Here is a 27,754-nt window from a genome sequence, read left to right on the forward strand (position 1 = left end):
TGGTGTAAATATTAAAAAAAAAAAAAAAAAGCAAACATATTTTACTGTTATTATTTTGTTTTTGTAACACATTTACTCTTGTTTTTGCTCCAGGACATTATTTTATGATGAAACAAGGATTAAATGAGGGAACTGTCAGCCAAACTCCCTTAAGTTTTTGACTTTAGATTTTTAATACATTTACATTTATACATTTAGTCATGTGAAATATTTAGCTCAGATATTTTACTTGAGTATTTCCATTTTCTGCAGCCTTGTGCAACAACCACACATTATTTCAGAGAGACATTGTACTTTCATGACTGAATTTATTGATTTAGCATGGCAAACATATGATTAACTTAACTGTATGATGACAAAACATGATACATTGTTATTGATTAAAGGCCGCAGCACACGTGCAAAGGTGTTTTTGACTTAATGTGGCTAATCAGACCTGCTCAGGTTGAAGGTGATTCAAATTCATATTTTAATTAGAATACAACAGATGCAATAAATCTACCAGTAAGATGAGAGAAATGTAAAGTAAGTCCAGGTAGTGCATCTATAACAAAGTGCTGAGAGGATGAACCTGAAGGTGTACAGGGTCTGTAAAGTGGCTGACTTTTATTTTGAAAAACATTTTCCAGAAAATGTTTACGCTTTTATTTATGCAGATACCGGATTTTTGATTGTGAATATTTTTTGAGTTAAGGCATGATTAATCTTTCACCCCAAGTCCCCAATTTCTCTTTATCTGTCAAAAATTGTTTTTGTAATTCTCAAAAGATAGATCAGTTTCCTAAGTGATCACACTTTTTAGTTAAAAAAAAAAAAAAAAAAAAAAAAAAAAAATCTTTCCTCTTGACAGTTGTGTATGAACATGTGTTTTTCTTCATGTAGTTTTTAAATGGCTGTTAGAAACCAGAGGGTGTCAGTGTCGTCCTTCTCAATGCCTCCAGCTTCTTTTACATTTCGGCTGTCCCAGGCGATACCAAATGGTTTTGTGCTCTTTGCAGCAGACCCACATGATACTTCCCTAAGCCCAGTATTTACTGCTGGAGCCCCGGTCCGGTTATAAATGGGTTATGGGTGTCTGTTACCAAGAAAGGCCACAAACTCATCTATGAAAACAGTGATTTAGGTTAGGTTAGGTAGTTACTTTATTAATCCCCAAGGGGAAATTTTTTTTCGCTACAGCAGCATACAGGAAAGCAATAAAATAATAATAAAATAATAAAAAGCAATAAAATATGTATTATTTAAGGCCGGAGTGTGATCTTAATTAAAGGCTTCCCTGGTTTGGAGTGTGGGTTTAATTTTATAGTGACAGTGACTCATTTCAGAAATCTTCCTATGTGCTCCAACTGTCTGAGCAATGACGTTAAATTTCAGTCAGAAGGATATAAGCTGCATTCCTGCTCACAGACGATGTCCACCGCCCAAAAATAGAGCCGTGCCTTGCCTTGACTGTCCTGTTCGGTTGTCTGAGGAATTAATGGTGGCTGTTTTAGGTGCACTTCCATAAGGAGATCATCAACGTGCTCAAGTGGTTGTGATATTCACTAGAGGCATGGGCATGTGAAGAAGTTTCAGTGCTCTGGTTAAAAAAGCACTGGGCTCCTTGTTGCTCATAAATCCAGCAGCTTTCTGCATCTTTGTTTAATCTTCACGACCTTATAAAAGAATACACCTGATTTATCGCTTAAATTGGACGTGCTAAAAAGATTAATTAAGGACCAAAGCAGACACTTCAATTAGATAATTCAGAGTGAAACCCTCTTTTCATGTCAGATACACATGTCAAATGTCAAGGTTTACAATAGCTTTCTAAGTATAGGCCATATAACCATCACCCAGGCATCTCCCAAGTATTTGTTTGCCAGGTCGGAAAGCCTGCTGTTCTTGGACAGCATACCACCCGGATTAAACTGATATGTGGAAGCTGGCACAGACTCCCGGCTTGTTATCTTAAACTTCTTTTATATTAATTCTCTGAATGTGTTGTATATCATGTAAGCATAACAGTATTGTCGGAGAGAATTACATCAGTCTTGACCTGCGGCAATGATGACATCTTTTCCTTTTTTATCCCACCTCCTGATTTCACCAACCGAGGGAGCAATTTGAAAGTAATAATGACAAACTTAACTCCAAAGGGCAAAGTAAATAATTTCACAAAGAATACGCAGCCACAATGATGTTGACATTTTGTGACATTTGTCTAAAATCAGGATTTTGGAAATATGATTCAAGCAATAAGCTGTATAGTTATAGTATTTCTTTGATTACAACAAGCGTGGGTGTTGTAGTTTATTTTGAGTCGATCCTACATACATCATTGTGCAGTTTTAAATACTTAGTTACACACAATATCCTTGGCTGAAAATAGTAACCAACAAATACAGCATTTACTTCAGGATGGTATTTATTTGTTAAAAAAAAAAATTTAACTTCATGTTGAGGTTCTGTATATTCTGGATACCAATGAGCTTGGCGTGCATTGAGACAAAAAAAATTGTTTTACCTTCAGTTTGAGCAGATCTTAGTATTTAAAGGCTCATCAGATGAAAAAAAAAACATTTCCTAATAATTTAAGACAGAATTTGACATTGTAGTTATTACATTGTTTACCCCATTGTTCTACTGTTTACCTCAACAAACAGTAGAACTTCAGCATTCAAAAACAAAGCAGCCCACTCAGACTGTGTGCTTACATGCTTATGAATATTAAAGTATAAACTTCACATGTACTTCTTGTTGATGGCAGAGCAACCAGTGGCCAGTGATGCTATAGGTGTAGAATGGAGCTGTACTGTCGATTACAGAGAGGAGGAGCATGTCACCTCCCTATAAAAGGCCTAAAAGCCAGTCCCTCTTGGATCTCTCACTGGTCCTCCTCTTGTCCCTCACTGAGATTTCCAAACTGTATCCCTGTGCTCTCATCTCCCATCACTCCGGTGCGAGGGTTCCCAGAGGTTGTGTTTTTTTGTTCCTGCTACTGTCCTATCATCATCATCATCATCATCATCATCATCTTTCTGTCCCTCCTGGACCCAGAGGACTCCCACGCCTTACAGCCACACTGTTCTGAAGCTATCTACCTGCACCCTTTGACTCCTTGACAGTTTTCTTGGGACGCGGCTCAAGATGCCAGAGCCCACAAAGAAAGGTAGGAGTCTTGATTGGCGACATCAAAGCATGCAACAGTGTTATAAACATGGCATGAGGTCCAAACAACACTTGCAGCACTGCATGTTTTAGTTTATACTGTAAAATAATCTGTTTGTACAAAGTGTGTTACTTTTGATATGTTCGCCTGTGTATTGTCTTTGATTGAGGGGAGCAGAGTCTGTTCCTCACAGCAGGGGAGCTCCATCACTTTACAGCTCACCTGCCAGCTCATTCGTAGGAATCCTCAAACTGACTTTGACTGTGGTATTCTATTACTGATGCAAAACATGTTTCTACCATCCATGGTGCAAGGGAAGATTTGAGGTTTAGTTGATGGTATTGTTGCTGGGGGAGGGTTGGCATGTTGGATTGTTCTGGACTGATCCGACTGGAGGGGGACGCGATGAAGTGCAGCGGAGTAATGTTGATGAGTTGGGCACGAGAAATCTCCCAGTGAAAGATGATGCAATGTGGATGAGCAGAGCGAGGGTTGAGCCCTGTGAGGACAAATAAAAACTTGATTGTAAATTTCTTCTTGATGACTAAAAGGAGCCGAGCAGAGACAGCCAATTTGGACCCCTCAGACCCACCCCTATCCTGCCCATAATATAAGTCCATATCAACCACTCACAGAATCTTAACCCGTCCCCTGTCCCACCCTCAAATTGGACCCTATATTCCACCCCATAACTCATCTGTACCATCATGCCCATCAACATTCCCCTTTAATCCGCTTGTGTCTGTCATTACAGTATGGTATTACTCCCTCCCTCCCCATTACCTCAGCTCTTTGGGGGTCTGCAGTCGACCCAGATATGCCCATGTAGAGGAAATGGAACATTTTGTTTAGGGCTTTGGAAGACTTCCTGGCGAGAGCCGATACCAGTTTTTAATAAACCCATCATGCTCGAGAGAACTGTTGGTCTGCTCCTGACACATGTAGTGTCTAATACATGTCTGAAAAGAGAGAAGACCCCTCTTCATGAAGATTTCAATCTTCCATTAAAGGTTTTTTTAGATGTTCTTTGGCTTTGAAGATAGAGGACGCCATACATAAAGCCCCTTAAAGCAAATTCTCATGACTTGTTGTCTAGTGGGCTAATATATTGGCTTGGGATCAATAAAAATCCATCCGCAAGCTCCAAAACTCAATTCATAAAGGTACAAATTCTAGCTTCCATTTTTGGGTAATTTGTGGTTAAGAAAGTAGAGTGTATAAAGTGATATAGCTGTCAGTACCCGCAAGAGTCAAGCACAGGTGCCCCCGCATGGTCCATCCACTGCCATAAACATAATCCCTGATCCCCTCAGAGACAAAGCTGCGGCAAAATATAGGCAGCAGATTCCAGTCTGCTCCAAACACTCCCCATAAATAGCTGCCCAGTCCAGAGCAGCAGATATATAAGGGTGGAAAAGTATTGTTCTTTAAATGAGCCTGAACAGCTGAAGAGGAGGAGGCCAGCGCTGTTGTTTTAGACACCCCACTCTAAAGCCTTTAAAAAGTCCGAAGCAGAGATGACAGACTGACTGAGTTGTCCGTAAATCTCTTGGGACCGGGATTCTTGTCCCTGGAATAGTTCAGAATGAGCGCACTTTTAATCCCCATCCCTTGTTCCCTGTCATCTTCCTCCACTGACCCCCCCCCCCCCCACACACACACACACACACACACACACCGAAACAGACATACTCCCCGCCAGACTCCGCTCGGGAAGGATCACTCGGAGGAGGTCAGGCACTTCCCCATTAAACCTCTAACCTGATCCCCAGCGCTGTACTCAAGGTGACGAAGGTTTGAGCTTCAGCGGTAGTGAAGCCCAATGTCTTCACCTCCTGGTATTTACTGTCACTGCGGTCTATCACTCTCCTCGGGCTCTGTCCACCGACACCGTTGCTTTGTGTTACAGAACACCACCTCATAAATCAAACCCATGATAAAATACAGGGGGAAGACCTGTCGGCAGCTAATTTCCATCTGAGTCCAGACTCTTAAAGTTGTTGTCAAACCAGACTTACAAGAATCGAGGATTTAAAGTGAAAGGAAAAACTAAAGTGCATGAAAACAGTTTCATTACTGTCAGCTCACCATTATTAAAGTAATAAAGGTCTATATTAGGAAAAAAGAAGCTGCTGGCAGATTGGCTCACATCAGAGCCTGTATGAACCCTTCTGTCTGCACGCCAGCGGGGGGACAACAGCTGAAAATACCTGCAGCCCTGTCAGCTGCACTGGGAGTCCTCAGAGGTAAAACAAAACCTTTCTCCACCCTCCTTATGTCAATGGTGATGAGACAGAGAACGAGCAGGGCTCATTCTTGGGTACATGATGTGACCCTGCAGGATTGTGGTCCAGTCGCCAGCGACACATTGTTCTGAAGTGAGGTGGGACTGCGGCTAATTTTGACGAGGAATGCGAACAGGGAATCATTACAAATGGAGGGATATCAGAGGCTAAGGAGCAAGGGAATACAATATATCTTAAAAATGGTGGGCAGATGTACGTGGAATTAGGTCTGCAATATTCATAAACTGGCTTCAAACAAGTGGCAGTGGGAACTGAAAAACTGTATGAAGCGAAGGAAAGTTGCTCTAAAGTAAAAGTATTAAGAAAGACCGGCCCACTGATCTAAAATACAAATGACAACCTGTGACTACAACAATACCTGAAGTGTAGATTCTGATTGTACTTTGAATTACTTTGACTAGTCCCCCCCCCCCCCCCCCCCCCCCCCCCCCCCCCCCCCCCCCCCCCCCCCCCCCCCCCCCCCCCCCCCCCCCCCCCCCCCCCCCCCCCCCCCCCCCCCCCCCCCCCCCCCCCCCCCCCCCCCCCCCCCCCCCCCCCCCCCCCCCCCCCCCCCCCCCCCCCCCCCCCCCCCCCCCCCCCCCCCCCCCCCCCCCCCCCCCCCCCCCCCCCCCCCCCCCCCCCCCCCCCCCCCCCCCCCCCCCCCCCCCCCCCCCCCCCCCCCCCCCCCCCCCCCATCCCAAAAGCAATTGTGTTTATACTTTTATATTTTCTCAGTGATGTAGAGCAACAATGGGAAGGCTTTCTTTGTCTCTTTACAGTAAAATTAAATCGCCAATGCGATTGCTGGGCTTATATTTTTTATTCTCTGTCATAAAGAGGGAATATCAAGGTGAACAGAAGGCCAATGACAGAAGTTGCGTCACTGAAAAAGAGAGAGGATTACTAAGCCTTTCCTTTTCCTGTTTAATGTTATTTTCATTATCAAGAACAGTTCTACTGGCCTCAACATTTTTGCAGCAGCTGTGTATGTTAGAGGGTCCATCCCTACATATACATCTAACCTGTGCAAGGACAACAAAAGAACAGGCTGCTCCAGATGTTTCATGACCGGTCTTAAGCCACCACGAGCACTAGACCTCTGATGTCTCCATGCTCCACTGACCCACAAATAACAATAGAGGTTAATTTTTTTAACCCGATCATGCAATGCAAAGGGAAGTATGGATGCTTTGATCTGCGGAGACCGCGCGTCGAGTCCTGTTACAAGTCTTGACAAGGCAGAGGGCAAACAGATGGTGTGTCATGGAGGCCTCCTTTGTAATCAGTTAAGTCTATGTGGTGTCTAAGCATGAGGAGCAAGTCACCCAGCACAAAGATAATACGGCTTCGGGTGAATGGCTATCAATAAAATGGGGTCATTGTGTTCAAACAGACAAAAGAATTTACTGATTGCATTAAAGAAACTACAGAAGAAATCTTACTGTCATGTTTGATAGTTGTGTGTTTTGTTTTTCCTCCTGCAGATGAGACGTCAAATGGCCAACCAGAAGGTGAGTTCACATCTAATCTCCGTCACCTCACAATCGTGCAGATTAGATTTGTGAAAGACAAAATGGTTCTTAAAAAAGGGTAGTTGCACAAGTGAAGGAAGGACCAACTCATGCATTTCGAGTAGAGAACAGCTCTATTGAACGCACCAACCCTTGTTTGCACTGAGACTTACAAGACGTAGGGCAAAACTGAACTCGTCTTCACATGTAACATGGCGATCGCAGCCCTGAACTCAGCGCGAATGTGCAAACACAGACGCATAGGAGTGTAAATGTGGAGCCAATAGTCGGCAGTATGGATGTGCTGCTGTTGTGATCTGTGGCGACGACCGAGCTGTCTGACATTCCTCTCACCAGCCAGCTGATCCCTCTCTGTTGATTCAGCTGATGCTCTCGCTGTCCAATGTGAGGAACTTGCTGGCACGCAATTGGCTTTTTTGCCAGGCACTGTGGTTTGACCTTGGAGCTACAGCATCTTAAGGTCGGGGGGAGAGCTCAGCTTTTTAGGGTCTGACTAAAAATATTCCTGGGAAAACTTCAAATAAATAATTTCTTGCACTAGCTCATGATTTAGTGTTCAGCAAGTTATTTTTTATGTAATCAATTGCTAACTACTCAAAATCAAAAGTAATGAGTTACATTAACGGTTTAGTTTAATGTTTAGTTTTTAGTTTAACAGCATCTGTTGTCAGAAATTAAATATAATAGTTTTTGTTTAGTTTTTGTTAACAGAGGGAGAAAAAAAAGCCCGCCATTTTGCACTGCCATGTTTTTACTGTAGCCCAGAAGGGACAAACCAAAGAGAGAGGGCCTTTCGAGTTTTGCAACCACTGTATCGAGGATCGAGGGGTATCTCGTTGGCTACAAACTGCATCCTCACCATTAGATGCCACTAAAGGTTCAACAATACCACATATTCACAGGTAGAAATAAAAAACACCAACAACCATCAGCCTTGGCAGCAACACCTAACCGCACTTCATTAGTCCTGTCCTCACTGTAAAGCTGCAGGTTCACAGAAGCTTTACCTGTGGCTAACATTGGCAATCCAGCTAAGAAGGCAAAATATGTTAATCAGATAAAGTTAGTGAAAGCCTCACTGCTTCCCCAAACCGCCATCAAACATTCAAAAGCCGAAGAACACAGCTTTACTGGTATTAATTATTTATTTTTCAAATGTAATTAGTAAACTTGTTACTGGAAAAAATAAAAAAAAATAGAGGAAAGGACACAGGACAACAATAGAGTATTATATAACTAGTGGTAACTTGCATTTCAACCCATTTCAGTGCAACCCGTTTAGTTGCCAGTACATCTTATCTTGAAATGAGAGGCTCTAACACAGTTACTACTGAGGTGGACTGCACGATACTGCCTGAGAAAGCACGACACTTCCAGCTAGTATGTTTATTAATGTGTCTATTAATGTGCATTTAAACTATGAAGATCAATGATCTTCAATTTTAAAATATTAACATCACATTTTATACATTTTCAAACAGGTAATGTAGCCTTAAGACAGGTTATTCCTATATATGTCATGTATGTATCTGTAACTGTGAGAGTGCTCTGGAAAAATATGATTTATGGTGACAAAGTGTGCGTGCCTACTTGCAGGCAGGTGGGTGGATATAGATGTGTGTCTCCGTCTGATGTGTGAGTGTCTGAGAGGCTGAGAGTCATTGCAGATGCTGAAGCTTTGTGCTTATTAAAAGCAGCTCTCCCATCCACCACTGTATTTGTCACATGCTCAGAAAGTGTTGCCCCCGACAGTAACGGTGCCCCACCCCTACCTGAGATTTCCCTGGAGATTTCTCCACCCCCAGGTGGGTAACACTGGCGCTCCCCTTCACTGGCGCCAGAATGTGTCTCTCTTTTGCACATCACACTCACATCACGTGTTCGTTTGGTGTGTGCCATCACAAGTTTTTGATTCACTCTCAGAGACCTGAAACTGCACTTTTCTTGTGGAAGTATCATTTTTCAACACACCCTTATGTTCACACAAAAAGTTAATGAGGTTAGCTGCAGTTTAAGTAGGCCACCCCACTCACCGTGCACATATTCACAAGTCTCCACTGCTCGATATGCATGTTACTAACTCACGCCGTGGCTGTGTTTGTGAAACTGTACGACATGGTGAGTCATCAAACAGGAGGTACATGAAGGGATTATGGAAGTTGGGCTTTACTGACTCTATCGGCTCTCGTCAAAGACCAACTGTACAAATTTAAAGGTGCAAGCCATCAGATCTAACACCCGAGTTAGTAAATCCCTGCCTCCTTGATCACTGTATGGTATAGATATGCAATGACCTGATAGGTGCTCCGTTGGTGTATTTGAGTTAAACATGAGACATATCACACTGTGCAGTGGACAGAATTGATTGACTTTAAACAGCTGACTTTGGCTCTAATAATGTCATTTGTGTTTTAGTCTGTGAGTCCACCACCTTATCAGATACTCATCAGATGGATTGCAAATTTTAAAATTGGTACATACATTCATAGTGCCAAGAGGATGAATCCTATTGATTCTGGTTTCCATACCACCAACACAAGGTTGCTATTTATCTTTCTTAGCAAAATGGCTGAAGCTTTCTTCGCTGGACTGCCATGAAATTCTGTATAAATATTTGTTACCCTCAAGATGAATTGCAGTAACTTTGGTGGAACTTGCCATCATCTTGTATTTTGTTTTGACCAAATGCCACATGGTGGCAAATAGTAGTTTTAGCATGCTAAAAAGCTCAAATAAAATGGTGAACAGGGGAGACATTAAAGTTGATAAACATCAGCCTAACATGTTGAATTTACCTTCCTGACTCAAATGCCACTAGTTAGGATTGTATCTATCTGGTCATTTACTATCTATAACTTCCTCGATTGTGCAAGCATTGTCTTGTAAGGCTGCCAGTGTTTGGGCTCGATGCTTGCTGCTCCAGCCTGGCGCTTTGTCTGCTGTACAGAGGCAGTAGCAGAGGGAAAAGAGACCGTAGAAACTGATGGGAAGAACCCAGAGCCCGAGCCATTACAGGCTGTGGTGGCTCCGGAGCCGAGTACCGCCGAGAATGGCTCGAACCAACCACAGCCTGGTGGGGCTGGGGTGAAAGAGCAAGCAGAGTCCACTGACTCTGCTGTAAAGGAAGAGGCCCCTTGCTCTTCCCCACCACCCGGTAAGTATCCTCTTAAATTTCGAATCAATCCCATGTCTCTCTTAGTGAAAATGCATGTTTCACCCCTCTAGCTCCTAAAGTCAAATGCTACTGAAACAAGTCCTGAAAGTAGTCATTTCAGTTGCACACTACAATCGCTCAGCGGCATGGCAACAACTGCCCTTTTTTTTTTTTTTAGCTTACATGAACCTAGATTTATTCTCAATAGAGGGCTAATAGATTTCCTTTACTTCTCTGCAAAGAATGCTATGGACTTCACTCAATCTGACTGATTGGAGCCATGCATTGATTTATCGTTTGCCTTTTGAAAGTCCTACCCTGGCTTTAATTGCATGCCGACTTAAAAATAATTAAAATGACATTCTTGCACTGGAAGACTTTATGGCGCATTGTCTCAGTTTTCAGATGTATAATAAGATATAAACTGTTTGAAGTATGAATTAGGTCCAGAGATTGGAAACTGAACGCGATGCAATTTGTTTGCCAGGTGAGTCATCAAACTCAATTTTTTTTAGCTATAATCTAAAAACATGAACGTCTTGGCAGAACAACAAAAAAACGAACACATTACAAACAGTGCTGGCCTTGTATCCATATTATTTGTATAGACACTTCAGCTGTAATGAATGATTTTGATCTTCACGGTCAAAAAGAAGAAAGAAGATAAAGCTCGGGTGAAACAACTGTCATTCTTTGAGGCGACGCAGAGTTTCCTTGGCTTGGTCATGAGCATTTCTTTGCAAACATGTGCTGCTTTAAGGCTGAATTTTATTTGATACACCTGTGTGTGTACGTGCACTGTAGTGCTACTGCTTCTGCTTTTGGTACGGCCAACTGAGACCCTTGCAGCAATGGCCGCAAAGCCTTGATTTTCCACGCAGCTGTGATCGCACACCATTTCATCTCTCATACATAGTTAGGGTTTTACAAGGCACAAGACAAATCACCAGTCAAAACTTTGGTCTGATTCTTTTTTTTTCCAAGACCTGCATGTCGTGATCCATTCAAAATTTTGTCTCGCATGTGTTCGAGGGCCTTGACAGCCAGCCGAGTTTGTGTCTTGTTGGACTAGACCTGGAGCCTCTTGTCTATTTGTGAATGAACCCTTTATTGCAGATGATGATAATGCTGCAGACACTTCCCCATCCCCAACACCCCAAGCAGGTTGGTACTCATAACAGCCCTTATCCTACTACTTCCTAATTTCTTCTCTTAACCTCTTCTTCCTACTCTTTGAGAGATGGCTGTATTGAAGCAGTTGACTTAAATCAGGCTCAAAACAACGTACCGCCTCCAGAAATGTTGCCAAAGTTTTGAAATTTGCGTCAGCCACTGCTGTTGCAGAAACTTTAACATTGGTCGGTTTATTGCTCCTCTGCTGGCAGGAATCTAAGAACAACAAAATAAAATATTCCACTATTTTGGTTTCCTGATGCATAAAGGGCTTTTCAGCTTTCTTTTGTTCTTGGCTAGTGTTTGCTTGTTTTGTTTAGTTATGAAATAAAAGCATTGGCAAATTACCTCAACAGTCCAAATGGTAAATATTTTTTGTATGAATGTGTCCAATTTGTAAATATTCAAATGTATGTCTGTGCACTGACATACATGCAAAAAGCGTGTGAAATTCTACATGCAAAATGCCACAGTATTATTCTTACCGGCACATCAACCTTTATTTCCTTATCTTAAATAAAGATGGATGTGACAAAGATGTTTCACGTGTACAGTATTATACATTCCAAACAAATACATGTATGCTAACTGTGTATATGCATATTAATACAAATGATTTTAAGTTTTTAAATTTTTTTGGTTCCGTGTCCCAGAACAGTTTGATCGTCGTGCCGTGAGGTATTAAGTATCAACAAACTCCCACCTTCAGAATCAGTGAATTTTGTTGCTGTTGTGTAAAAGAACAGATCCTGATAACGAATAGCTAACGAAACTTCTGAAATTGTTCGTTCGCCAAGTTGTTTATTAATAGTGTGTTGGTACTTTTGTACCTGGTTGGCTGAAAAGTTGAGGCGAGCAGCTGTGCGCTGCACTTTTTAAAGGTTGGGGAACTTAAAATGGATGTAGATTTGCCACAACAATTGGTTTGCTCTCATCCAAGCACCCAGGGAAGGCTGGACCAAACCGAGTTACAACTTCGATGTTCATCATGTAAGGACACACAATCTTTAGCAAGGAACGGCTGTAAAATTGATTTTTTTTTTTTTGAGTGTCACAAACCCAGCATAATTGGTGATGAAATCTGCTGGCTTCACTGAGTAAGACGTTAATGCACATAATCTTTAGGCCCAGAACTGCCAAAGCATGTAAGGCATCCAAAAGCCAATGCAGAAATGCCCTAAAGTGCAATACCACTGAGTGCCACTAAGGGCTGGCTCCAAAGAAAACTCTGGCGCCAATAGACTCCCATTCAAAAAGCATCAACTTCTCTCATTAAATACAAAGTCAGTATATTTCTACCACAAGTCTTTATGGTCTCATTAGCTAAATTCGGTCTTTCTGATCAGTGTTCTGGGGGTCCTTCTAAAAATAATTCCATAAATAAATAGATATTATACCTCAAAAAAGGTACATTTTGGGGCATGCCGAGGGCAGTTTCCAGTGTAAGTGGAGGAGCCAAAGTCAGTTCTGGCTCCAAAATAACAAGATGGTGACAGCTTAAAATGCCAGACTCCATTTTTAAAAACAACAGTCAACAAACCAGTTTGTGACGTCACGGTGGGTTGCAACTTGGGGGCATCTGGGTACCTTATGGAGCATGGAAAGTCTTTGGGTATAAGTGCCATCCTGTAATCCGGGATCAAGTTCCTTCATGTTCTCATCCTTCAAGCTTTAAGGATGAAGAATATACAAGTTGTTTTGGCAAATTTACACGTGGCGAACTTCAGAATAGATGAGCCAAACATCCAGAAAGGAGTCAAATCAAAACTGTTGCAAACATAATATTCATCGAACCATCTAAACCATCCGATTAATTTCAATAATAACTGTGCTTTTTTCCACAGAGGACGTCAATTCAATCAAGAAACTCTCAGTTGAGCTGCCTCGTAAGATCCCTCTGTTAAATCCCAGTACCATTTTAGTTCCTTTGACCAAACTGGTAGCTTAGTCTAAATTAAAATGACCCACTGTCTGAATGTAGGAAACATACTGGAGACATGTTTATTTCTAAATATTTTGTGTGTTTGAAAATTAGCTTTTCAACAGAACAAATTAAAGATGTTCAAACTTTCCTTGCTAACATATTAATGTAGATATATCAATGCACTAAGCTTATTTTTTCCATTTTAATTTTAATGTCAGGCGAAATGATCAAATTTTATTGTTTTATGTACACACAAATTGCCATTTATGTGAATACATATGGAATTCTGATCATAACAGTCTGATTTTTTACTTTCAAACATCAATTAGTGTCCAAATACAGTTTGAAAGTTAAAAAAAAGAGCATCGCAAACATATTTTATTCAGACCTTTGATTCAGAATTCCTGAGGTCACTGCTTGCAACTCTTTTAACTGCTTGCTGGTTTCACATTTTGTGAGTGTGTGCTTGCTTCAGTGGACTTTACAGTACTATTTCTTACAATATGCTGTAAATTTCTCTCTGTCTTTGTTTAGATGATAGCATCCCTGTGACAGCCAAGGGGAGAAAAGACTCAGGTAATAAAATGGTAGTCCAAAAAATAAGACGACTATAAATGTTAATTTTTCCCATTCACTCCAAGAGGAATTTAGACCGGTATTATTTGTTTAAAGGCCTTGTGGAGCAACATGAAAAATATTATTTTCTTGCTCCCGTCCTCTTCACCTACAGAGGACATGATGGGGCTTTAAAAAAAACATAAATCTTTTTCATTTGCTTTTGGATAAAGGATTAAAAATAGCAGGGAGCGGTTGATAGACAAAAGTTTCTCAATGGTAAACTTGCTTCAAATCTTAAGGCAGACTATGTTAAGAACCTCCAACAGCAAACGTGGATATGGCAATAATTCAACAACATTCGTACCTCTTGGATCGCAAAGAAAACTACAGCATCCATATAATGAAGAATTTAGAAACCCAGTAGAGCTTTTCCTTTATGGTTGTTTAATGAAAATTAGGTTCTGCTTCTTTTTTTTATGTTCACATCGTGTGCTTCATGCTTTCCATGTTGCAAAGAGCTGAGATTCTGCTGCTGTGTAAGGTGTGATTGTTGAACGTGAGAAAACGTCTTTTAGTCTGTCTTTGTAACTGTACTCTGGTAAGACTAAAACTTTCAGACGAAAAGTGAAAGGTGGGTATCAGAAGTATTTCCTCACTGTATTATTTTCACACTGTCAGAGGAGAGCTGTGTCATGTGTGTGTTTGTGTTCACTGACCAGTGTGGTCTCTGGGAGAGGGTCAGGCTCCAGATGATCTGGACAAGCTCATTGACACTCCACCGCTGTCCACGCTGCTGATCGAGAGACCCCAGAGTAGCACCGTCCCTGTGGGTGAGTGACACAACAAGAGAGATGAGTTAAAGAAGGAAAGTCAAAGGTAAACTGGAAAAGGACAGATTTTAAGCATTGATAAGTGGTAAAGAAGTAAAAAAAAAAAAAAATCAGGAGTCCAAAATATTATGCTCCCTAAACTGCTCCAGAAATGTGAAGCTGACGTCACACCGTGTTGAATTCTGGGTAACGTGCCATGTTTAGAGGATCCTGTTGCCTTTCAGTTATCGAGTCGGAGGCTGTTTTTTTTTTCCTGTGGGGATTATTAATCATGTGACTGAACAAACAAACTGCCTATGACTCAATAACATAATCACATAGCTGAATGTTTTTTTCGTTCTCTGTTTCCCGCTCCACCTCCTCTCCTTTACATCACATTTAACATTTTAAATGTCCTTTTTTTTTTTTTTTTAAATGCTCTGGCACCGCCGTGCAGTAAGAGCACATTCCTTATAAAATGAGGCCCCCATCCCAACATGCAGCACAGCATGAGGTACCCTCACATTCCCCTTAATCCTGAAATCAGTCGAGGAAACTTTTACTCAACAGTGGCCATTGTCGTTCTTAAAAGACAACAGAACAATAGCCACCATAAACTACTGATCATACCAAACCAAGTAAGGCGGTAGCAGACAAATCCAAGAGTCTGCTGGTATAAGCGAGAATGTGTTTTATTGACAATGAGTCTAACTTTTCCCATTAAAGAGGATTTATTTTTTGTTTTGTTGGTACTTAACCAGATTATAAACCGGGTACTTTGAACTTTCTCTGTGGTCATATTGTGTTTTTGTGTCCGAAGGTGGTGACATCAGTTTTGTTGCCAAGGTGGAGGCCAAAGATCTTCTTCGCAAACCCGCTATCAAGTGGTTTAAAGGCAAATGGATGGATCTGGCCAGCAAGACAGGAAAGCACCTGCAGCTGAAAGAGACCTTCGACCGATTCACTAAGGTAACCTGCTTACCCTCGACTTTCTTCAGGAGCTTACTCTATTTGAGCACCACCTTTTGTGACAAACTCTGGCGTATCACCCTCTTGGCAGATCCACACTTTTGAGATGCACATCATCAAGGCCAAAGATAACTATGCTGGAAATTACAGGTGCGAGGTCACCTACAAGGACAAGTTTGACAGCTGTTCCTTTGACTTGGAAATTAAAGGTTTGTCACAACAACTAAAAAAAAATTCCCCTCGGGGATTAATAAAGTAACTACCTAACCTAACCTAAGCACATTATAACAGTAAAAGAAAAACAGCACACATTCAGCAGGGCATAAAACATGTATTGTGTGTTGTTACTGTTTTACAGAAGTGGAAACGGGCTCACAGAATATTGATATTCGATCAGCTTTCAAAAGAAGGTAATAAGAAGACATGATGCAGCAACAAGACATGTTGATATTCTGAAGGGATGAAAAAGGATGAACCTTTATACATTTAGTATTCAACAGTTTTTCCTTTTTCCCTTCTTCACCTGAGCAAACCGAGTTATCTATTTCAAAGAAGAGAAATGATCTTTACTCATAAAGACCCCTGAAACATGAAGAAAAAGTGCCCTTTCATGAGGAACAACAATGAACATTTCTCCTTCCAGTAATATTACTGAATGACATATAAGTGTGACAAGATGGTTGTAATCATGTAAATAACCTTTCTTCAAGGTAATTACAAATCAACCAACTCAATTTGTAAAGGCCAACTCTTGCACTTTAAATCTCCCTCCAAACAATGTGACTGGAAAGCAATGCAAAGCGTCCCGGTTCCCATTGCATCATCACATGCAAGACAGCTCTTGATGTGTTTTACACAAACCACCTTGTTTTAAGTTTTTATCTGGGAAAAAGACAAAAAAAAAAAAGGTTTCTGTGTAAGCACCAATCGTGAGTTAGCTTGGAGCTAATGCACCGATTGACATCAGAGCCTTTGCTTTGTGTTGCTCTTTTAGCATTGTTTTCTAGTGCCTGTAACTGTTTCAGCACTGATTGAATCTTCATTAATCTCTCCTTGTTAACAACAGCAGTGAAGGACAAGAAGATGCTGGGGAGCTTGACTTTAGTGGTCTCCTTAAACATAGGTGAGAATCACATCCCGACACCCAAGTGGATTTTATCCTATTTAGCATTTTTAAGCCCCATCCCGCTGGTTTTGGATGTGCTTCTTTTGATTTGTATTAGGCAACTGTATGAGTGGCAAGTACATTTTTACAGATGATTCTTAATGCTGTATCGGGGGTTTTCAAAGTCCGGCACTGTAGGCCACACCTCAGATGAAACAAAGAACTGCGTCCGCCCTTATATTGAAACATGAAAAAAGTTAATTTTCATCGATTTTGTCCCGCCAATATTCTCACTTGGTCTTGGGGGAGGTAAATTTGGCAAATACAGTTCCCATAATGATTTGGAAGATACAAACAGGATGTATAGAAAACTGAATGTATCTTTCATTTGGGATTTCTTCTGTCTTTCTGAAAAAATTAAGCTTGTTCAACAAATTGGCATCCACTACAAGCGTGCCATCGTAGGAACTTTCGTCATCGTAAATTGGTCTCATCCATATCCATGAAACTCACCCACGAGCTCTTCTAAAGTAATTTATCCAATTTTCTCATCGTAATCTCGCCTATTAAAAATCTGCAGTATTGACGTTTAGTTCGTAAATGTGTAGGGTTTATTGGAAATGGTGTTTGTTAGTCTGCTAAAAAACAAAACAATAATTTTGGGGCGTCGTACAAACAACTAAACACATGAATCGAGTCACATGATATACTGCACTGTGGAAGAAGTTATTTTTAAGCAAAGAGAGACAAACATTTAGTGTCTGTCTGTCACATTATGTTATGACTCTTAGAAGTACAAAGTGTGACGCAAATAGCAGCAATCAGGAGCTAAAGAGCTTAAAATTCCCCCCTTTCAACGCTCCTGCGCCCCCCCGGGAGGCGTGCCTCACAGTTTGAAAACCCCTGTGTTATAGCAAAACTGCTGCGGTGGCTCAGAACAAACACCCTGATGCATATTTGAGATGCAGTGCAGCGTTTAAGTGTGAGTACGAATAGAGTCACCGTGTTCACCGGCGAAATTATCCATTTATTTTGGGCTTGTTTCTTCTTCTCCCCTACATATTCAGAAATCAAAGGTTAGTAGAGAGAAAACCATATAGGTTTTAAAACGATTAGACCTTACTGCGGGTGAGTACTGTAATCCTGTAGAGTCCCCAGCATGACATGTAGCTCTAGGAAGTGGACGAGCAAGAGTGTTGGCCTACTGTAGTGCGGTAACACTTCATTTGAAGGCAGCATTCCTAACTGCTCGGTCAGCAATCAGTAATGATGGAAATGGGCCTTCTCGTGTCATCAACACTGTGAGGTGACTACTCTTCATCGAGCAGCACCTTTATGAGGTGAAGAGCACCATTTTGGATCATTAAGGATGTGCTAGTGGGCCACGGTGAAATGATGCTGTAAAATAGTGTTATCACTACATTGTCATTTATTTCAGTTTAGAAATACAAGGCAAAAACCACCATGTTTATTTCGGCCTTCTTCAGAATTGCCTGAAAATAAACAGATCAGAAACACAAGCAAAGTATGGAATAATATTTTACGCTATTCACCTCCAACCTTTCAGACATTTGGGAAAAATGTCTATGAAAGAAAAGACTGCCTGAATGTTCTTTATCTAAACTAACAGATACACACATGTCCGGGGTGACATGTTTACTCACCTGGATCTCACTAATCTAACATCTACTCCTGTATAGACTCTGTCCTCATCTAACAGTGTCGGATCATCTCTGACGTGATCACTCAAACCAACACCAAACAAAGGGATGGGCCAGTTCGTACGAGCGATATGAAGATGTTAAAACCTGCATTAAAAATCTTTGTCGCAGGTTTGCCCTAAACTCATGCATGCTGCATATCAACATGTTATTACACCAGAAATGTTAGGCATTACAGTGTATTGAATGAGTCAGCATTGTCTCTCAAATGAAAAAAAAAAACACTCTTGAGCTGTGATTGCTCCAGTGTGATGTCTTAACCCTGATAAAAAAAAAACCTTGCATCATCTTCCACCTTTAGAAGAACCTATTCCTTCCTAAATGCATGATAGAAACCTTAAAAAGTCCATTCACAAGAATCTTATTGTATTCAATGGCAAACTAGAGTAAATCAGCAAAGGGGCCCTTCCAGTGGCCCAGTAACAAGATGTTTTCTTGGCCGTCACTCCAGGTTCTCTTTTTTTTTCCTTCGCCAGAAAACCTCAGAACAATAGCTGGTCACCAGGTTTGTAGAGGACAATAATATACTTCACTAATAACTACCTTAACAAGGTATTCACAGGACTGAAAAGCCACTTTAAGTATTTATGAAGGCATAAATTGGCCTTCAGTGTCCAGTGGTTTCAATAACTTTCTGCCATTTTCCTTCAGTCTTTTTCATTTTTCATTTTCTTTCCATTAGTAATTGAGTGTACATAAATATAATGACAAATAATATAATATAAAATAAGACATGTGCAACAAAGGTCCCCATTTGGGCTGCAGTCGGGGACGTTGTGCTTCGTAGTCAATGTCTTAGGCCCCACCCACGCCAATGTAATCATAATCATGCAGCTAATGATCCTTATTTGTGCTTCAAGGTTTCGAAACACTTCAAATAACATCCTGCTGGATAAGAGCTTGAAAAAACTTGCATATACATTTAAACCTCTAAGCAAATTCGAGAACACCTCTGTATTAATAGCCCTGCTACCCTGTTAACATGTGACCGAAGAGCCGATGCCGACAAACGGGTAGATAGCTCATCATGCCCATCCCTTTGTGTGACATGTCCCGAGGAACGCTCTGTGGAGTCAAAGCCAGCACAGTCTCACATCAAAATGTTTAATACATTGGTCCGCAGTGCAAAACGTATGCGTTTCACAATAATGGCTTCAAAATCGTGAGATGCCTACGTCTGAGACTGGATTGTCAGAGAAGGAAATCATGTCATGGAGAAAAATTAGATGACAGTTTGTTTCAGTGCTGGGAGGAGGTTGGATGGATCAAATACAGGAATTTTACTGAGGAGACTAGGGTTGAAGTCCATGAGGAAGCAAAAATAAAGCAAAAACACTTATTTCAAGCCGAACCATTATCCATGGGATTTTGGTGGGTGAACCCAAGGCAGCTTGTGCATATATCTGAGATAAGTGGGTTTTTTATGGACAGTCGTGACACTGATACAGACCAAAAGACAATAATGGGCCAAGAAAAATGTAGTCATCTCACATTTTGTGAGCCATTATTTTGAAACTAATGTTTTGCACTGTGGACCAACATGGCTATTATACATTTTGATGTGAGACTGGGTTGCATGCTTGAACCAAAAAAGGCAGCACCAATGGAAACATTATCCAAGTAAAAAAAACACTGACCGATCTCATGACCACACCAACACCCCTTATTCTAAAGGTTAATGAGCGGTTCCTCAGGACACGTTGCAAACACCAGCATATGACCCCTGTCCTCACATGGTTCCCTCATATCCGACACCACTAGGGAGCCCAAGCAACAGGAGGACGGTCCTGATGTGGATGTGTGGGAGATCCTGAAAAAAGCTCGTCCAGACGAGTATGAAAAGATTGCCTTTACGTACGGCATCACAGATCTGAGGGGTCTGCTGAAGAGGATGAAAAAGATTCCTAAAGAGGAGAAGAAGAGTGAAGGTAGACAAATCATTGTGGGAATACTCAACTGGTGAATTATTTACTGTACGTTTGGTTACAGGGGAAGCTTGATCTTGTTGTTGATCTTAATGCTGATTTTTGTTTTTTGCTACTCTGACTCTGGTCCTTTCTTTTCAAAGCATTTGCAAAGAAGCTGGATCCGGCGTATCAGGTGGATAAAGGTGGAAAGATCCGCTTGGTGGTTGATCTGGCTGACCCCACAGTTGAGCTGAAGTGGTACAAGAACGGACAGGAAATCAGACCCACTCCCAAGTATGCAACCAAATTTTTTTCATGTTTCGGTTCATCGTCTTCTCGGGTTCAACACGGCACAAATAAAAGGCATTTTTATCAAAAATGTCTTTTATTTGTGGAAAAGCCTTTCCTTTACCAGTTCTCTGGTATATGTTTTCATTCTTGCATCTCTCGAAGGCACAATGGTTCACATGTTTTTATTCCACACACAAAACAAAGCCATTGAAATGCTCCATAGACATCTTTACAAATACCCCAAGAGTTATACGAAGGTATATCAATAAATTCCGAGACTGTTCCTGTTGCGTGCAAACAATTCTCAGCACCATGACGTGCACAGAGCAGGAGGAGGGTATAACCCCACTGAGTAAGTGTTACAAATTTCATCGCTTGATCAAGCTCAGTGGCCGAGTTATGCACGTTTTTGTGAGCGCTGGTCCATGCACATCAAGCGACGAAACTTGAAGTACTTACCTACGAACATTACAGTTTCTCTGAGCTCCGTGCTCTGCTCAAACGCAACAGGAGCAGTCTGGGAACTTTTTTTTTATCCACCCTCAGATATATGTATATCAAATTTTAATAGTGGCTTAAGACACAGCCAGTTCACTCCATTACACTGTGAACCATTGCCAGCTTACGCCCAGCAAACAAATAACATTCTCTCGACTCTAATGTGGCTCCAATTGGCTTCCACACAATCTCACACACATATTAGGATCAATCTCACGGGGTTGTTCACAACAAATGGCCCCAGAGCTACATTTGGGTGAAAATGCAATGTACGATGTCAATTGTTGGCTGTAAATGCCATGAACTGCTTTACATGTCATCCTCAGTACAGGAAAAAGGTGGTACCTCCTTCACAGGTCTTTAACCAAGACTGGCTTTGGAACAGTTTTAATAGATGTAAAATCCCATAGTGTCGTTAAGAACTTTCCTATTTAGGTATAATACTATTATTATCCAACTATACTGTAGCTGGAGGGATAGGATTACTTTTTTTTTTGCATATTTTGCAAGTGTCCCATGAGGACAATGGGTACTATTAGTGAAATCTGTGTGAAAACAGAATAAAATAATGTTATATATCCCTGTACATTCTTCTGCAAATGCTAAGCTGCTATAACTAATATTTTAACAATGGATGAAATGCCTATATGTATAGTGGAAAGGGTTTCACTCATAGTGACCAACCCACTGATAATTATAAACTCATTATTTGGGTTTTCAGTTCCTCTCAACAGCTTTATTTCTTAAAAAGCAGTACCATTGGTCTACAGTATCTAAATCAACACCAAACTGATAGATGGTGTTTTAGCATTAAACAATGTCAACACAATCCTTGAATAGAGAACAGATATTAAGTTTACAGACTTGTAGAGCTGTGAACTAGATAAACCCGATGTCTAACCTTACGTACATTAGCTGAAGATTATGTTCAAAGCCATCTTAAGTTAAAGCCATCTGGGAGGATATTGCTGTTTTCTGGTTTTGGTCTCCGGTGGCATTTTCTCCAGGGCTCCCTGGTCCGAAGACTTCTCTGTGAATCTCTTTGTTGTAACACTTTTGCCAACCACGTACTCTCCCCCTCCAGGCATGATGTTTCTCTGTCTTTGTCTTGTCTGTCTGTCATATCATGATGCTCCTTCCTGTCTGCCATAATTACTTCCTGTGCTCCGGCCCCATTCTGGCTCTACTGCTGACCTTAAGTCAAAGGAAGTAAGTCCATCCATCCGGTCGATTCTCCCTTCTCCATGTCACAGTTTTGGTGTGAGCCTGCCCCCTCTGTGTGTAGTCTCACTTCTGGGTTTGTGAAATGTATTTGAAGCATGCAGATTGAAAATGTATCGTTACATTTTGTACACAATTTTGTACATTTGGTTTTGAATAATAATGTCATTTCTGTACTCGATAATTTTGAAAAAAAATCCACTCCTATCTTAGGAACACTGTAAATTGGCTGGTAGATTTATAACCAGTGATGTAACTAATGGACTTCCTATCTAGGTATATATTTGAGCATAAGGGCACACAGAGGATCATGGTCATCAACAACTGCAGCATAAATGACGACGCAGCCTATTCAGTATCTGCAGGGGAGGACAAATGCACCACAGAGCTGTTTGTTAAAGGTATCTCTATTAACTTTTCGGCTTTTCACGACAACGTCTGACAAATTGTACCCAAGATGTACTAGTAAACCCGTCTTCAGTTACATCTTCCTCTCTTGCCTTACAGAGTTACCAGTTAAGATAGTTAAAGGTATTGAGGCCGTGAAGACCACAGTGAACGAGAGGATCGAGCTGGAGTGTGAGGTGTCAGAGGAAGGCGCTCAAGTCAAATGGTAAGACAATAAATGATGCATTTAAAGTCCATTTCTACAAAGACTGTCAGTGCTTTTTATACTGATTGTTACAAAGTCAAATTTTTCACATGGTGTTGATTTAATGCAAAATAAATACATTTTCAGATGCGTCTGTGGGAGACTCCCATAAGCCTGATGTGCAAGCAGGTTATTACGACACACAGTTACGTTTAACGCGGTTCAGATTACGTCTTGGGTGCAAGATACCAGTGTTGCCATGACAACAAAGGTGGCATAATTTTAAGGAAGCAGCAACGTTAAAATCATAATTTTAAACCAAACCATTATCTTTCCGTAATTGAAACATTCAAAATTTTGGAAACGCTCCCGTGTGTTGTATTTGAGGGGAGAAATGGGTGGACTATATGGTTGTGTGTTTTTGGGGCTTGATGCTCTGGAAAGCCAGTTTGGGCTCAGAAAAGTATACTTTTTCAAATGCAAAATATATATATTTTAGCGGGCCCAAAAAAATGGACAAATGTTGTGTAATAAACAATCATCACCACCATGTTTAGGACTTCCAAGTTGTTAAATGCTTATTTACCTATTTATGTGACTATTTAAAATGCTCCTTCAGGATGAAGAACGGTGTTGAGGTACCAACAGGAGTGCGCTCGAGATACAGAGTAAAGTGTGAGGGAACCAAACACTACTTGGTGATTGATGACGCCTCTAGAGAGGACACTGGAACATATTCCATCATGGCCACTGGTGGCACAACTGAGGCTCACGTTCAAGTAGACTGTATGTAGTATCTTCTCACTTCATTGCTATTTGTATTGCTTGCATGCTTTTTTTTTAAAGAAACTGGCTCGATTGTGGTCCATCTCTGTCCTTTTAATTAGTGAAACCACTGAAGGTGTACCAGGACCTGCAGGACATAACGGTTATGCTGGGTCAACCCATCAAGCTACACTGTGAGATCTTCCCAGGCAACGTCCCAGGCCGCTGGTACAGGAATGGACAGCTGATCCAGCCCAACGATCACATCAACATCATACATAGAAATAAGTATGACCCTTCTATAGAACTCTTTCCAAAGAAAACCAGTTTTACACAACCTGTAACTGACATCTTTTTGGTTTTTCAGGGTCCACCGACTTGAAATTGAGGCTGGCTCCCTTCATGATTCAGGAGATTACACCTTCGTACCTGAGGGATATACACAGAGCCTGTCTGCCAGAGTCCACATCATTGGTACACAAACTATGATTCACTGGAGTTTCTTATATCTTTCTATATGCTTTCTATTTTTCCATGATCTAATTCGATTTTGCACAGACCCTCCACAGGTACACTTGGAGAGCTTAAACTTCCCAGACAACACCGTCACGATCGTGGCAGGAAACAAACTTCGCCTGGAGATCCCCATCAGTGGAGAACCAGCACCCCGAGTGGTGTGGATGAAGGGAGAAAGGGTGAGCTGCTTTCTAATTAGTATTTAACTCTAAAGTATTAAATCATTAAAAATGCCTTGCAAATATGCACTGCATAATTCCTTAAAACAGCTGGGTACTTGTCAAACATTACTCAAAGAGGTGTAAACAATGCATTTTAGGGACTATTTTCACTATTTGTTGATTGAGTCCAAAAAGTAGAATAAAAAGCTCATGTGTTTGGATTATGTATCTTGCTTCTGTCTTTTTATGTTTTCAATAGACAACTGCTGAATAAAATCAACAAATGGCATTTTTTCCTGTAATTAATTTGCATCCATTTATGATAATCTGTTAAATGATTAAATAACATTACAGACAAGCTTGTAGTCTTAAGAGGTCGGGCAATGATCAATGCAAATGACAAGGGCATAAGATAAATTCAATGTTGGTCTTTTGATGGGATTTGTTAACAATAATAAACACATAGAATATCCCCAGCCTTATGCTTTAAAAGATCATGTTGTAGTCGCCAAGTATTTTTCTTTTTGCAGGTGATTCTCGAGTCGGGTCACCGAGTCCGAGCTGAAACGTACGGCGACCAGACGAGCATGACGATTGAGGTCACGGAGCGTGAGGACTCGGGGAACTACAAGATAGTCCTGCAGAATGAGGCTGGCGAGGCCACAGCCAGCATCAGAATCAAGGTGGTCGGTAAGAAAAAAAACTTCAAAAGAAAATATCACAAGGAGATTTGTTCTTTTGTTTCTTGACTCATTGACCTGAGTGCGAGTTGTCTGCAGACATTCCTGACCCTCCTGAAGCCCCTTTGGTCCCAGTGGTGGGAGGTGATTGGTGCTCTATGACATGGGACCCACCAAAATATGATGGAAGTTCACCAATATTAGGTAAACATTGCATCGTATTAATTACCAAAACTTAAATGTATTTGTTGGTGTTAAATGATAAGATTCCTGAATGCCCTCTGAAGGTTATTTTGTCGAGAGAAAAAAGAAACAGAGCTCCAGATGGATGAGACTGAACTTTGACCTGATTAAAGAAACCTCATTTGAACCCAAGAAGATGATTGAAGGAGTGCCGTATGAAGTGCGGATCTTTGCAGTCAATGCCATCGGTGTGTCCAAACCCAGCGAACCATCCAAAGCCTTTACTCCCCTCGGTGAGTAACATAAACACCACCCTACGAGGTGTGAATGCCAAAAATCTGTCCAGGAAAGAATAATATACCCTCACGTAAGGGACGAAATTTCAAGGAGTGGGTCTGTGATAGTGCCTGTGTGATCTGCCCTTGGTACCCCCAGTGATGCAGCTGTCCTCTCCACCACCATCCCAAGCATTCTGACAGTGACCTCCACTGGACACGCAGGAGCTTTAGAAGATATTAAATATGTCTTTTTAATGGCTGCCAAATCATCTGCGGATTAGAGGTTTAGGAGATCAGGTCTGTCAGAGGGCTCAATAGGAGTTAGATATGATTCAGAATACAAGAATAGCTAGCAAGAGCACAGACTATTCAGATCTGAGAGGGAGATTGATCGCATACCAGCCAGAGAGAGAAGAGGAGCCTTGCTCACGTGTTCATGACTCGCCAAAAACTAAGGGAACACAAAGGTAGAATCATAGCTTTAAGTCGTGTGATGTCTAAAACCTTAATCTCCACTCAGCTGTGACCAGTGAGCCCACCATGCTGGTCGTGGACGACGTCACCGACGACACAGTGACCGTGAAGTGGCGTCCTCCTGAAACCATCGGCGCTGCTGGGCTGGACGGATACTTAGTGGAGTACTGCATAGAAGGAAGTGAGTCAAAACACTACTAAAGGACTCCAACACCCACGACAAAGTTATCGCACTTGTTATGACTTGTAATGGCTTCATTTACAATTTTTTCATCTGAGGCCTTCACTGGAAAAATTCCCAAAGGCAAACAGATCATATGTGTAGCAACCAAACTGAGCCTATGTTGAAAGTCTAAAAGCCAATTAGATGATTTGAAACTTGTAACTACTCTCAGTTTGCCAGTCTGCAAAATGTTTAAACCTGCCAGTTTACACCAAAGCATTTAGACAAGACAGTGTAACATCTCCGCAGCAGCAACTCTCTCCTTCCCTTTTTATGGCCTGCATAACTGGATAGAATTTGTAGTGTCTTAAAACATGAATGAGGATTGTGAAAGTGAGTTACTTTCAAAACACATAAGCATTATTATTTCAGCTGGACCGTTTTCTTTTCTTCCCTACAGCTAACGACTGGGTCATATCCAACACGGAAAAAACAGAGAAAACCAAGTACACCATCACAGGGCTGACCCCGGGGTCTAAAATTTTAGTTAGAGTCAAAGCTCTCAACGCAGCTGGAGCCAGCAATCCACGGACCCTGCAGCACTCTATCCTGGTCAAAGAGGTCATTGGTGAGCTCTGAGAGGTTTATAATGAACGTTCAACTTGGTTGAAAGGTGGAAAAAAGAAGTGAAACGAGCATCAGTATTGACGTGAAAGACGTATAAGATAATTCCTCCAAAACAAACCTTCTGGTGTAACTCCTCCTCAGAACCACCGAAGATCCGCGTTCCACGGCACTTGAAGCAGACATACACTCGCAGAGTTGGAGAAGCCGTCAACCTTGTGGTCCCATTTTTGGTAAATCTCCGAGCTCCATTGATGCAACACATCTCTTAACAGAACACTGAACTCATGTCGCTGTGTGTTGGCAGGGCAAACCCCGGCCGAAGGTCACCTGGCTCAAGGAGGGCAAGCCCATCGAGCCTTCCCACGTTAACATCCGCAACACAGACTGTGACAGCATCATCTTCATCCGCAAAGCAGAGCGCAGCCACTCTGGGAAGTACGAGTTGACAGTGCAGGTTGAAAACCATGTGGACACGGCCATTCTTGATATACAAATTGTAGGTAAGTGAAGCTATCATTCTCCGAAACAAAACGATCATAAAAACATGATAAAAAAATAATAATAATAAGCCTTGCTTTTAACCTTCAATTTTTCTTTGATTTCCAGATCTACCTGGACCCCCTCATAGTGTGAATATTGAAGAAGTATGGGGAGGAAATGTAGCTCTGATCTGGACCCCCCCGAAAGACAACGGGAACGCCCCAATTATAGGCTACACCATTCAAAAAGCAGACAAGAAGACAATGGTAGAAGAGGGACTTATTCTAAAATGAACATGCGAAATATGTCTCTTTGTTTGTATTCACATCAACGGCTTTACTCTGCTTTCCAGGAATGGTACACATGCATTGAGCACTACCATCGCACCTGTATCACCATCACAGAACTGGTGGTTGGGAACGAGTACTTCTTCAGGATCTTCTCTGAGAATATGTGCGGCCTGAGTGAAAAGGCCACTCAAACCAAAAAAAGCGCTCTCATCGTCAAAGAAGGTACAACTGGACAGTGTGAAGGAAA

At 41.4% G+C, this 27,754-nt stretch overlaps 1 protein-coding gene across 10 annotated transcripts in view; it reads left to right on the top strand.

Annotated features, from left to right (window-relative positions):
* The first annotated feature begins 2,871 nt into the window (after positions 1–2,871).
* The window catches only part of mybpc1 (myosin binding protein C1), a 31,097-nt gene continuing 6,214 nt past the window's right edge, over positions 2,872–27,754 (top strand). For 2 of the 10 annotated variants that reach the window (XM_069715809.1, XM_069715812.1), the window contains exons 1-29: positions 2,872–3,151; positions 6,921–6,947; positions 8,702–8,773; positions 9,916–10,122; positions 13,140–13,181; positions 13,754–13,795; positions 14,497–14,607; positions 15,407–15,555; positions 15,647–15,764; positions 15,914–15,965; positions 16,622–16,678; positions 20,143–20,309; positions 20,450–20,582; positions 22,278–22,286; positions 22,575–22,699; positions 22,806–22,911; positions 23,510–23,676; positions 23,778–23,943; positions 24,023–24,129; positions 24,214–24,350; positions 24,863–25,022; positions 25,112–25,216; positions 25,300–25,488; positions 25,994–26,128; positions 26,571–26,738; positions 26,879–26,967; positions 27,042–27,237; positions 27,344–27,483; positions 27,570–27,729. In XM_069715809.1, coding sequence (XP_069571910.1) covers positions 3,130–3,151; positions 6,921–6,947; positions 8,702–8,773; positions 9,916–10,122; positions 13,140–13,181; positions 13,754–13,795; positions 14,497–14,607; positions 15,407–15,555; positions 15,647–15,764; positions 15,914–15,965; positions 16,622–16,678; positions 20,143–20,309; positions 20,450–20,582; positions 22,278–22,286; positions 22,575–22,699; positions 22,806–22,911; positions 23,510–23,676; positions 23,778–23,943; positions 24,023–24,129; positions 24,214–24,350; positions 24,863–25,022; positions 25,112–25,216; positions 25,300–25,488; positions 25,994–26,128; positions 26,571–26,738; positions 26,879–26,967; positions 27,042–27,237; positions 27,344–27,483; positions 27,570–27,729 — 3,358 coding nt within the window. In that variant the 5' untranslated portion in view covers positions 2,872–3,129. Of the gene's footprint in view, positions 3,152–6,920; positions 6,948–8,701; positions 8,774–9,915; positions 10,123–11,238; positions 11,287–13,139; positions 13,182–13,753; positions 13,796–14,496; positions 14,608–15,406; positions 15,556–15,646; positions 15,765–15,913; positions 15,966–16,621; positions 16,679–20,142; positions 20,310–20,449; positions 20,583–22,277; positions 22,287–22,574; positions 22,700–22,805; positions 22,912–23,509; positions 23,677–23,777; positions 23,944–24,022; positions 24,130–24,213; positions 24,351–24,862; positions 25,023–25,111; positions 25,217–25,299; positions 25,489–25,993; positions 26,129–26,570; positions 26,739–26,878; positions 26,968–27,041; positions 27,238–27,343; positions 27,484–27,569; positions 27,730–27,754 lie in introns of all 10 variants that reach the window. The other 8 variants (XM_069715813.1, XM_069715810.1, XM_069715811.1 and 5 more) reach the window with 8 other exon arrangements.

This window comes from Brachyistius frenatus, unplaced genomic scaffold (assembly GCF_029030835.1).
Source record: "Brachyistius frenatus isolate BFR_SWC_R1_liver_20210118 unplaced genomic scaffold, ASM2903083v1 Contig_148, whole genome shotgun sequence".
NCBI classification, from domain to species: Eukaryota; Metazoa; Chordata; class Actinopteri; family Embiotocidae; genus Brachyistius; species Brachyistius frenatus.